General features: G+C 43.9%; 1 protein-coding gene across 1 annotated transcript; it reads right to left on the bottom strand.

The window, feature by feature from the left end:
• Positions 1 to 364: 364 nt before the first annotated feature.
• Positions 365 to 11,171, bottom strand: LSG1 (large 60S subunit nuclear export GTPase 1). Its single transcript, XM_031055412.1, has 12 exons — positions 11,032 to 11,171; positions 10,382 to 10,468; positions 9,428 to 9,514; positions 7,327 to 7,387; positions 6,448 to 6,624; positions 5,861 to 6,283; positions 5,462 to 5,563; positions 4,504 to 4,647; positions 4,068 to 4,191; positions 3,388 to 3,467; positions 2,575 to 2,748; positions 365 to 1,299 (listed from the first exon to the last, which is right to left on the bottom strand). Exons 1-12 carry the CDS (start codon positions 11,169 to 11,171, stop codon positions 1,120 to 1,122), a joined length of 1,779 nt encoding a protein of 592 aa, XP_030911272.1. The 3' UTR covers positions 365 to 1,119.
• Between the last annotated feature and the right edge of the window lie 173 nt (positions 11,172 to 11,344).

Genomic DNA, 11,344 nt, shown 5'->3' with positions numbered 1-11,344 from the left:
TTGCTTTCATCTCTCCATCCACATTTAAAGCCTAGAAAGGACAGAATTACAAGACAGCAATCCCTTTTTATAGCATCAAGAGACCAGCATCATGCGTTATTCCTTCCACCACCTAAAAACAAAGCATGACTCGTCTTCATGAACTTTTCCAGTCCTATCATTACTCCCTGTGCTGAACAAGGAACAAAGAGCTCTGACCAAGTGCACAAACATTTTCTCAGTAGGGCAGCTGAGAAGTAAATCTCACTTAATCTGACCCTAGGTAAGTAAAGTCTTTTTAGCATCAAATACTCATGTACTCAATTAAATCTGCTAATAGACAATTCTCTGACTTAGGGCAATAAGACAGATCATGAGACACATACAGGAAGTAAAATCTCAAGTATATTTAAGGACAAATTAGCACCAGATTTTTAGGCAGTCATATGGAGCCAATGTTTTAAAATACCAGTGGGAAGTCACACAAAAACAACTGATACCAGCTCAGTGTAAAGGATATAAAGGCAACATTTTCCTTGCATGGTGTGCTGTGCTCTGCTCAAGCTGGGAGATAGGGAGTGGTTACAGATTCTACAGAATAGGACTGAGAACAGTAGAGAAGAAAGAGGCCAATAAAGATCATTCTACCTCATTTGTCAACACACTAAAGAATTTTGTCAAACCAAGAAACAAGCCTTAAAGACCAGGAAAAAAAAAGAAAAAAAAAAGAGCAACAGTGTCTCAAAATGTAACAAACATCACTCATTGAAATTCAACTGATAAAGATTTTACTCAGTTTTACCAGGGCTTGTTTTGATTGCAACAGCTATAAAATACATCCTTTATGGAAGGAAAAAACATTCCTGCACAGCTCCATCTGCTCCCATTGAAAGGATGTTTCAGCAGCAGTCAAATGTCTGGGCTGGCTTCCAGATAACACGAACAGCCAGGTCTCTTTTGTTCTCAGAAGGGATGAACTCCAGCCACCAGAGCCTACTCTCATCCCCTGCCAGGCCAATCCACTGCAGAGAGCTCCCAGGTGAGCTAGTGATGCCCACTTATCTGTTTTTTTCCCCCTCAATCAAGGCCTGTGAGACAGTGCAGTCCCTGCCCTGAAAAGGCAAGATACTGGTGCCACAGCTAAGCCTCCAGGTGCTTGGTGATCCTGCGGATTTTCTCCTTCTTGTTCCTGTTCCCGTGTTTTTTCCAGGGCTTTCCCACCACGTTGGCAGGGTTGGGTGCAGCCGCAGGCACGAGGCCGCTCCCAGGCCGGTAGCCCATGGCAGCCCGGACCCCTTTCATCAGGGCACGAACGTTCTCCTGGAAAAGGAGACACAACCTCCAGTGACCAAGGAGAAGATCCTCAAACACTGCATTATGTCAGTAAAACCAGACACAGGCAAGCTCAAACCCAGCAGCCCCTGCTCCAGAGCTGCAGGAAGGTCATGGCAGGCAGCCCAAGCTGCCAAGCCGTGCCCGGGCCCCAGCATCTGCCACTAACGTGACACCATGTCCCAGCCAGCATCAGCTCCAGCACCAGGATGGATCCTCACAGCCTCTGCTCTGTGCACAACAAATTGTCTTCACAAATAAATCTGGTGCCCAGGAAAGCCACAGACCAAAATAAGTTGCTCAAGTCTGGAGCGTGGGCAGTGCTGACGGGGCTCGCAGCCTGTGCCAGCACTTTGGGCAGACAGAGCAACAGTCTGGTAATCCCAAAAATGCTTTTCAGGTCACAGTTTTCTGAAATAGCTCACTTTTTTTTTTTTTTGAAAAGAGCCTGAGTTCTTGTTTTCAAAATGCATGATTATCTTAGCTGCGCTAAATAAATGGTGTTCACATCCAGCTAAGCACACAGAATGGAACATGCTATCTATGACCCATCCTGTTCATGGCTAAAAACCTGTTCTAATCATTGTCAGGTATGCAGATCTGGTCATATGGATTTCATATTTCACTGTAAGTCATTAATTCACTTTTTCAGTAGTGTAAAGGCAAAACAGATGCGTGTAGGATCTAACACAAATCATACAGGTTAAGAAAAATTCCCATTTCTACCTAATTTTGAGATTCCTTAAATGGATTTTAAATCAGTTTGTATTCTTTTCATCTGATTTCAGGTTCTGAGTCAAAATCCCAACGTAATAATAAATCAATTCTCTTAAAAAAGCTTATCACATCCTCTAAACACATCTGCTCAGGAAAGGAATGTCACTTTGAAGGACCTGTAAGTTCCAAACCATGTTCTGGGTCAGTTGTCAAGTCATTCCTCCTTGTCTTTCTTCCCAGTCACCCTTCTGTTTGCTCAAGATTGATGTCTGATTCCTAATGACAAGGGTCACCCTGCTGACCTCTGAAAAATCATCTGTGCACACCTCATTAGCAATCTTTCTGTCGCCGAGGACATTCCCAGTGATTTAGGAGATAATAAAAAGAACAGAGAGCTCTTGGGTAGAAATTACATGCGGATCCCACAGCATTAAACACCATTAACTCAACCCAGCACACCTCCATCCTCAAAGGTGGTTTTCCCCCAGTAACTACAGATGAGTGCTGCAGCAAAAATTCCTAGAACAAATCTTTTCCAGAATTTACCTGATGGAAAAAAGTTTTGTCCACCACATTTTCAATTTGTTTTGCTTTGGTATTTTTCTCAGGCTTCACCTGTCCAGTGGCCTGCACAGTTGTACTGTCAGGGCATCTTTGATGTTGGTGCTGAAAATCATTTGGGTCAATACCAGGAGGTGGGTGGCAATATAACAGCTTCCCCTGTGAAAGCAATGGGACTTAGTTATTACAAGAGAAACTCAGAGAGGAAAGAAAACAACTCCAAACCTAAGAAGGGCCTGAAGTTTAGGGGTTCACACTAGCAGACTATCAGTACACTTTATTTCTTCTCCCAGACAACAACTGGCTTGACTCCTAAGTTGAAGTACTGTTCCACCTCTACATCAAAGCACCATTTGCAGCTGCAGTGCCCAGCTGCAAACAACACAGAGCAAAACTCTCAGGAGCACCAGAGGATCCTATTAAGAAATTATCAACAATAAGTTGCCGAGAGGTGCTAAACAAGCATGCAGTATTACAACACTCAGAGCAACAGTCCTTAGTGCCAAATATTGGTCCAGCTGTACATTTTGGGTTCATTTCTTGAGTATCTTCTAGCTACTTTGGAGATATGATTATTTATTTAGCTGGCACCATATTTTTAAGCAATCACCTTTCTAAGATTAGGCAGCTTGAGAGATTCAATTTATTCTTTTAAAACACAAAAGTAGCCCAATTTCAAGAGTCTTTTGATACATGGTGATTTTATCCAGAGAAATAGAATTGACTTCATTGTACTCCAGTGCAACCTTTAATTCACCTCTGAGAAGAGAAGAAAACCCAGATGTAGCAAGCACTTACATTGACATAATCTTTTAACACATATCGAGCTGATCTTGGCTGGTCTGGCTGTCCATGAGATGTCATAAAGCCCCTCATATCTGGAAGAGAAATCCAAAGTATATTCCTTGTAAGTACAAGAGAATGTTAATGTGTTCTTCTTTGCTGCCCAACCACCCATTCACATTCTTTCTCAAAAATACTCCCTTAGAATAAGGCTTCTCTTGCGGAAAGCAGGGAAAAAAAAGGAAAGAACTTTGTGAATGTAAAGGTACTGCAGAAGCATCCTGACCTGAAAGAAATTATAAGAGCTGACACCTCTCTACTAGAAGAAAACTGCTAGGGTTTTATTTTTGTTTTAAAGGCAGAGAATGAGAATTCACGTCATTCTTCAAAGTCTAATTCAGACACAGATGGTGGGAGGTATCTGAAAGGGTAAGAGCACCACACTATAGACTGGCAGGGCATTTCACCAGTATCTTCCACACTATCACTACATCTGTCAGATGAGACACCACTCCAACTCCCACATGAGATCAGCCATTAACAAAGACCATTCCTGAGAGGAGGGCAAGTCCTATCTAAGAGGTCCAATGCACAACAAACCCAAGCTGGGCCTAACTTTACAATGTTCTCCTAAGGCCATGTTCAGGACCATGCACACAGTGGAGGTGACAGGTTTTAAAAGGATCATCACTCACATCCATATGCTGTTAGAAGCTCTTCAGCTGTTGGCTTTCGATCTGGGTCCTCATCTTCCCTTGGCCTTATGATATTTATTCCATAGGTTGCTTCCAAAATATTGCGTGGGATATGCTGGCAAACATGAGCTAGTGAAGGAAACCTCTTTGTGATTTACAGCTACACAAGTAATCTTGCCCATGTCACTCTAAGAGCACACACAAAAAAATGACTTTTGGATTTTGTTGCAAACCAGAAAAATAACACAAGTCTGACAACATGACTAAGTTGAAATGAGATAGGAAAAGACCAACACAGCAGGACTGTGTTATCCAGTATGTCCCACCTCCCTCAAAGCATGAGCACATGTGCTGCTAGCAGGACTGGAACATGCTACTTGGCATACTCCAGATCCAACCCCTACATGCACTCTTACAAACCCCATGCAAAGGATATTAGAGAAACAGGTGGAACATGGTCCCTCATCTGATCTATAGGCAGAATTCCAGAACAAATCATTTCTGCCTTGGTAGAGACGAAAGATGGCATCACCAGACCAGGGCAATCACAAAGGCACAGGCCAGGCTCCACATACAGGGTCTACATGATAAATAACCCATTAGTTCACTATGGCAACTCAGTGTCCACGGAGGTAAAAGGAACAACAAAAAAAAAATCAAATGCATAGATGAAACATGGATGCAAATAACAATAAGCAGAAATTCTACTAAGACAGACATCTGCCCTGCTGGTTCCAGCCAATGAATTAAGCAGATCAGATGTAGAAGACAGCAACATTTTCAAGGTTCCTAAATAAGGTGTCCAGATGGGGGCAGCAAGATCTTCAGCTCTCCAGTCTGATGAGAGAGGAGAAAGCACTCCAGAAACCTTTAAGTGTGTTGGACCTTCTGAAACAGCTAGGAGTTCAAAAAGTACAAATCCCACAATGGTCCAACACTATAGCATTGGAGCTGCTCCCTCAAAATCAAAGTTTGATCAATATGAAAATATCAGCAAAACTACATTTATTCACAGCAATGATGTTAACAAGGATAGTTTGAAGCCTTGACCTTAAGCTACTTGGAGGAACACTCACATTAAAAAGCTTCTCTCCTCATGACTGGTGTTCGAAAAATAGGGAAAGGTAACTAAATAAAATCAGGAGATGGAAAACATGCCCCATTGCACAGCAGCTCTCATGAGTGACTCAAAATCGAGCACAAGTTTAGAAGCAAGAATTAAAGTTCCAAAATTATACACATCAAGACCACCCCTCTCCAACCTACTCGCTGACCACAGTTCAGGCTGGCAGAGTTCTCAGTGAGTGCATGTGGCTGCAAGTAGGTCATAACGAAGCTCTCTTCCACTGGGGAAAAGAAATGATAAAAAGACTGATGTTATTTGTTAGCAATACCTGGAAGTGTTTTGTACGGCCTGGTGTAGCAGACACTGACACCTTCTTATTTCCAAGGATTGTGTTGATGGTTGAACTTTTGCCAACATTAGGGTAACCCACCTAGATGACAAAGAAGTGAAATGTTATTAGGCAGGGTGATGCCAAAAGACTGACAGAGCTCTGACAGTTCTTTAATAAAATGTTCTAAAAAAAAAACAAACTAGGGCAAGCAGGGGGGCACACTGAGCCCTGGGAGCATCAGTATTAATCTTTGCACAGAACCCACAGTGTTTTGTGCTTGCCAATTTTTATACCGTTATAGGAAGCCAGACTACAGGATGAATTTTTCCCATGGAGGGCACATGGAATTAGAATTTAGATTAAGTAAGTTCCATTTAAGCACAAAGTCCAACTTACCAGCCCAACATTTACTTCCCCATCCTTCACCCTTGGTCCATTGTGCATAGCTTTGAATATCTCCAGCAGCTCATTTCTCTGTACCAGATGGCTGAAGTTCCTGATGTTCCTGTTCTGCTCCTGCACTCTGTGCTGCACTGCAGCACCATCAGTCCTGCTTTCCATCCTCTCTGGACCAACAGCATTTATGCTGTCACCAGCTTCATCTTCAGAACAGGTTTGCCAGTCCTCCTCTTCATCATCTTCACAGTCTTCATATTCATCACTGCTGTTATCATCACTCCCCAGGGCCTGGTTTGCACTCTGCCAAGTGCTGCCTGTGGACGCTCTTTCTGCACTTCCTTGTGCTGTGTCGTCTTCCTCACTGGAGCATCCATCCTCAGAACCGCTGGGGTGCTCCGCTCCCACCTCAGAGCCCAGTTCCTGTGGGAACAGCACTTCAGAGGTGAAATGCAAAGACAACCCCAAGCCCTGCTGCTGGCTCAGTGAGCTGTCATCAGCCAGATCCCAAGAGCTGACAACCCAGTGCTTATCTATTCCCAGCTGCAGCCAGCACAGACCCAGTCGGAACAGGTCACCTGCAGTACCTTTGATTCTCCACACAGCCGTTCACACTCTGCCAAAGCTGACCAGAACACCACCTTGACACCCTCCTTCTCAAAGAACTGTGCCCAAGCAGCACGTTGCTCCTCACTCAGCAAATCTGCTTTGTTGATCAGGATCATGTTCTCCTTGTCATTACTGACTTCCTTAACATAACTTTCCTACAGAAAACAAGAGAAGGATCAGTTTGTACTCTGGTTTCGACTCCTTCCACCCCAAGACAACACAAGAGCAGCAACACAAATTACTCCATGCAGATCCACAGGAGTTTAGCCAAGCTTACCATCCCTAGGTTGGTGGAAGTGCTGTTCAGCAGACAGCCACAAGAAACAAATTGGAGCATGCAACTACCACAATACAGCTTGTTGCTGGCCATGTGTGCAAACACCTTGTCTGCTTAGAGCTGTGACAAGATATTAATCAGCACCCTGCAGCAGGAGTTCCTAATATAACTATTTGAGCAATTTCATGTCTCCCTGATGCAGTGTTCTATAGCCTATCATTACAAACTTGTCACTCGAATAATTTTTGATGCTTTGTAATCCTCACCCACTTTTATTCCACTATGCTTTTACATAAGACAATTCCTTTAGGTGAGGACACTTCTAATGGATAATGAGGAATAAAATAGTATCTGCAATGTAACATCTGCAGAAGAGCCTCTAAATCCACAACATTCTGTGTGAAATACCAAAAGAAAAAAAATAATTTCATGCCAGAATATTTGCATCAATTAACAAGATATCCACTCAGGCACAACAGCAAAACAGCTTCAAGGTGGCTGAACGCATTGAGCAAAAAATATATCACATAAACATTAAGACATAAAATGAACACAATATTCAAGAAAGTGGTTTACTTACCAGGTCTTGACATCTAAACAGAAGGGGGTTTCTGGCATCTACTATCTGGACTACAATATCACTGCAAAAGTAAAGGGAAGCCCCATGAAGTACTCATTCTTACATTGCCCCAAAGAAAGCAGTAAGACACAGCAATTATTCATTTTTAGGTTTTCCTTGGAATTTTAATAGTTTCAATTGTATTATCCTACTAAATATCTTTACTGAACAGAGCATCTCAGCAGTCCACCTGCCCAACAGAGCCATGCTTGTGCTACAAGCCAGTACTGCCATACAGTGTTTCCTCCTCATTTGGCTCATTCTCCTGCACAATTGTACAGCCAGCAAGGGGGAAGAAAACGAGACAATTCTGCCAACCCATCTACCCTTCAGAAATGCTCAGCACGCAAGAAACACAGTAGTGGTACTCCATCTTTTAGAATGGTACTAAAAACTGTGGTAACACAACTTTGTTTCTGCCTATTCACATCCTCAACTGTGGCAGGGTGGTTATGGAGAGAAAGAAGAGGTGGCTTTCCTACACAGTGAGATATTTTGGAACATTGTTGTCCTCCTTGCATGGAACAAGATGTACAAAGCCTCCCACATGGCATACAGATGACATACAGATTCGAAGTGTTTGCTATTGGACATTTTCAAAAGTTCCTCTGTGCTCTTTTTGTCACAAAAAGCATAAAACAATGAAAACGTAGCCTTAGATTTCAGTAAAATTTGTTGCTCCCCCATGCAAGCAAGGCCTTGCAAGATGCTTCTAGGAAACACCTTCCAGACCCAGAGAACAGGTTGCCACCACATACATGAGCAGGACTCGTTAGTTCCACACAGTAATTAAATGCAATGGCTTCAGATCCCAAAGGCATTCATGCTTCTTTTGTCAAAAGGAAGGGAAAATTTAACTACAGCCTCTTCCACTAGAACTTCTCCAGGCAAGTAATTTAAAATTCTGCCAGGTATTATCACATGCCAATTCTATGTGACAGGGATTTCTGTCAAGTCAGGACAACTTCAGAACACCACAGGTCGAATGGAAGAATTTCAAGCTTCACTAGGCAGTTTGTAATGAAAAAAAATCAGTAATCCCCCCCAAGGGAATAACTTAGTAAGCCCCATGGGTACAAAGAGGACTGCACAGTTACAGACATTCAAAGATCAATATGAGGGAAAGCTGACACCATCATACTGGAATGGAATACAGAGAAGTTACTGAACCACACTGCTGGGAACTAGTTTGAAGCAAATATGTGGAAAAGGCTGACAACAGATCAAATTATCTGTAAAGGTTAAAGGACTGAGTGGCTTTTCCATTCACTTCTGAGACAGCATCCTCACTCTACATGAAATAAAAGCTTCAACAGGAGCAGAAAGGCATTAATGACACATTCCAGTCACCTCAAAACACCCTGCACACTCACAGTGTACATCATGATACCCTAGAGTGGATGCTCCTGACCAGCACTCTGCCAGCCAAGGGCCTAGCAGCACTCACTACAAAGGCCCTTCTGTGAAAGGACCAGCTCACCATGACCTCACTGGTGAAGTATTTTTCAATTTTAGGAAAGTGAAATTAGACGATCTTAAACCTAATTACTAGTGAAATTAAATGCCCCAGTTAGATTAACGTAGCAGATACCACTCTTATTGTATTACAGCTCAGCAGAGCAAACAAAGCTATTCCTGTGGTAAGACAGCCTGTTGTCTTCGGTGCACTGCTGCAACTTCTCTGTGTGGCAAAGAAACAAGGACCAAGAGGTTCCTTCTTTCCCAACATTCCTTAGTCCTTGCCTTCTGCTCCTGAACATCAGCTGCAATTTGGTTGGGAAGGAGGGGAAGGGGTTAATCTTGGCAAGAGACCTCAAAGGCACTTTCTCAAAGGAGACCTCCAACACAGAGTTACCGGGGACTCACAGTGAACCAATGCACATCACACTGTTGAGAGCTAGCAGGCACCACAAAAACAAAATCACTGCAGTGCTGATAACAAAACATTACTAACTTAATAATTTTTCCTGTTCTGAGACATTTGAAGCTTGTCTCAAAAGCTGCAATTAATGAAAATACATTCAACATCACTTTTTAAAAAGTGGATAGCAAAATACTTTACCTTCTTTCAATGACTCTCCAAAGCTGACGCCAAAATTCCAAGTTTCTTTCAAATGGGGTTAGAATTAACTTTTTTTCTTCCTCAAGGCTAAGATAAACAGAAAAAACAATGTCACATTTGGTTCCATGGCAGGCTGTAAGCCCACTACCAGTTCTTCCCTAGATCCAGAAGGCTTTAGTTTTGCAGAGAGTAATCAAACCAAACTCATAAAGAGATACTATTTCTGATGTTTTTTCAAACAGATCAAGCCCTCAGGTACACTGCTGTCAGTGGCATTGGTTTAGTGGTGATACAATGGGTTCTGATCTTGTCAATGCAGAAGTGGTAAAAGATGGAAAGAACAAGAACTCATCAAGAGTCTGCCTGTGAAATTTGAGAGCCATGATAACAAATGAGAGAAGTTATCCCAAGCGCCAGTAGTTTTTTCTTAATTGAGTACCAATTGGAAAAAAACCTGAAATTTGGGGATGGTACCTGAAATACCTCTACACAACCTTTAACTTGGTGTTACCACCACCTGAACAACTTTACTCAAGGTAAGCATGGGTTTGCAGGGTGTGAGCAGATACCAGCCAAGTCTCCAAGCCAGCAGATGCAGTACTAGACCAGCACAGGCTGCTGGATGCAGCAGGCTGGCAGCATGGCCATCTATTCAGAGCAGCACTGTTGCTCTTGAAAGACACATCCAGTAACCCTCTACTTCACAGGTGAATGAAGAACATCAGATGCCATCCTGAATTCATTTAAAAGAACATGCACACACAAGACTGTTTTGCAGAGCTGAGCACAAAGACATGTTGGACTGTGGCTGGGATGTCCAGCCTCCCAGGACAAGTACAGAGAGCTACTGAGTAATGTCAGTTTTATTGGTCCAACAAGGATAAGTACAACTCACTGCTTCTTGTGTCACTAAATGCCACCAGCTACTTACCCAGCCACAAGCAGCATACTCACTGGGCAAGCTGTCGCCTCCACTCGAGAAAGCTCTCTCTCTCTGCTTGCTTCAAGTCCTCTGCACTGGTTGTCCTATCCCAGCGTGGCCTATAACAAGCATATTTTGGAGTGAGTAGTCAGAAATAGCAGTCAGTCCAGCTACATTACTTCAGTAAACAGAACATAAAAACCACACATTCAGCTATGCTGAAGTAATGGTTCAGATGCACATGCATCTGTTTTCAGCAGCTTTAAGTACACCTTCTTTCTTTGTTCCTTCCAAACTCCATTAGCAGAGAGCATGTACACCAGATACCACAAAGCTGTTTCCTTGAGCTAAGTTTTGTAGGGTCGTTAAGATGGGGGTTAATCTCTCTGTTCACCATCCACAAAGCTCTGAAAAAGCTTACCAGGCAGCCTGGATGCACCTGCCTCAGCAGTGCCAAGCTTTGGGCAGAAAACCCACACCATCAGGCCAGAGAGGCTGGCACTGGCAGCACTCACATGGCGGACTGGCACCTGTACAGCCTGCTCATATAGGTTAGTTAGGGGCTTCTCCAAAAGCAGGGTATTGCCAGCCTGAGGGCTGTCCTCAGGTTTGTAGCCAAGGAGGGATCAGCCCCAGAGCCCCAGCCAGCCAAGGGGCACCCAGGCAGCCCTGCAGAACTCACCTCCGTGGGATGCGCAGGAACTCCTGGTTCTCCTGCTGCAGCTGCCGAACGCGCTGGGCCTCCTGTGCTGTGAGCAGGCCCGTGCAGCTCTGGGCAGACACGATCTGGGCATTCAGACGCTCTAAAGGACAGACAGTCATCCAAAGCCACGCGTCCCCAGCGCTGCTACCCCTGCCACCCTATCCTGTCCCTGCTGACCCCAGCCCATCCCAGGGCCTCACAACCTGCCCCAGCTCCCACGGGCCAGACCCACTGCCAGCTCCCATTGGCACTCACTCACCCCAGAACCGGCGCCGCCCCGCCCCGCGATCCC

This window comes from Geospiza fortis, unplaced genomic scaffold (assembly GCF_000277835.1).
Source record: "Geospiza fortis unplaced genomic scaffold, GeoFor_1.0 scaffold172, whole genome shotgun sequence".
Taxonomy (NCBI): domain Eukaryota; kingdom Metazoa; phylum Chordata; class Aves; order Passeriformes; family Thraupidae; genus Geospiza; species Geospiza fortis.
This window is presented reverse-complemented; position numbering and strand designations above follow the sequence as displayed.

Coding starts and splice junctions, on each gene's coding strand:
- LSG1 (XM_031055412.1), bottom strand. CDS start 11,171: ATGACTGTCTGTCCTTTAGAGCGTCTGAATGCCCAGATCGTGTCTGCC. Junction 6,625..7,326: donor TGTTTAGATGTCAAGACCTG/GTAAGTAAACCA, acceptor TGTTTTCTGTAG/GAAAGTTATGTTAAGGAAGT. Junction 4,648..5,461: donor GCCGTACAAAACACTTCCAG/GTATTGCTAACA, acceptor TTTATCATGTAG/ACCCTGTATGTGGAGCCTGG.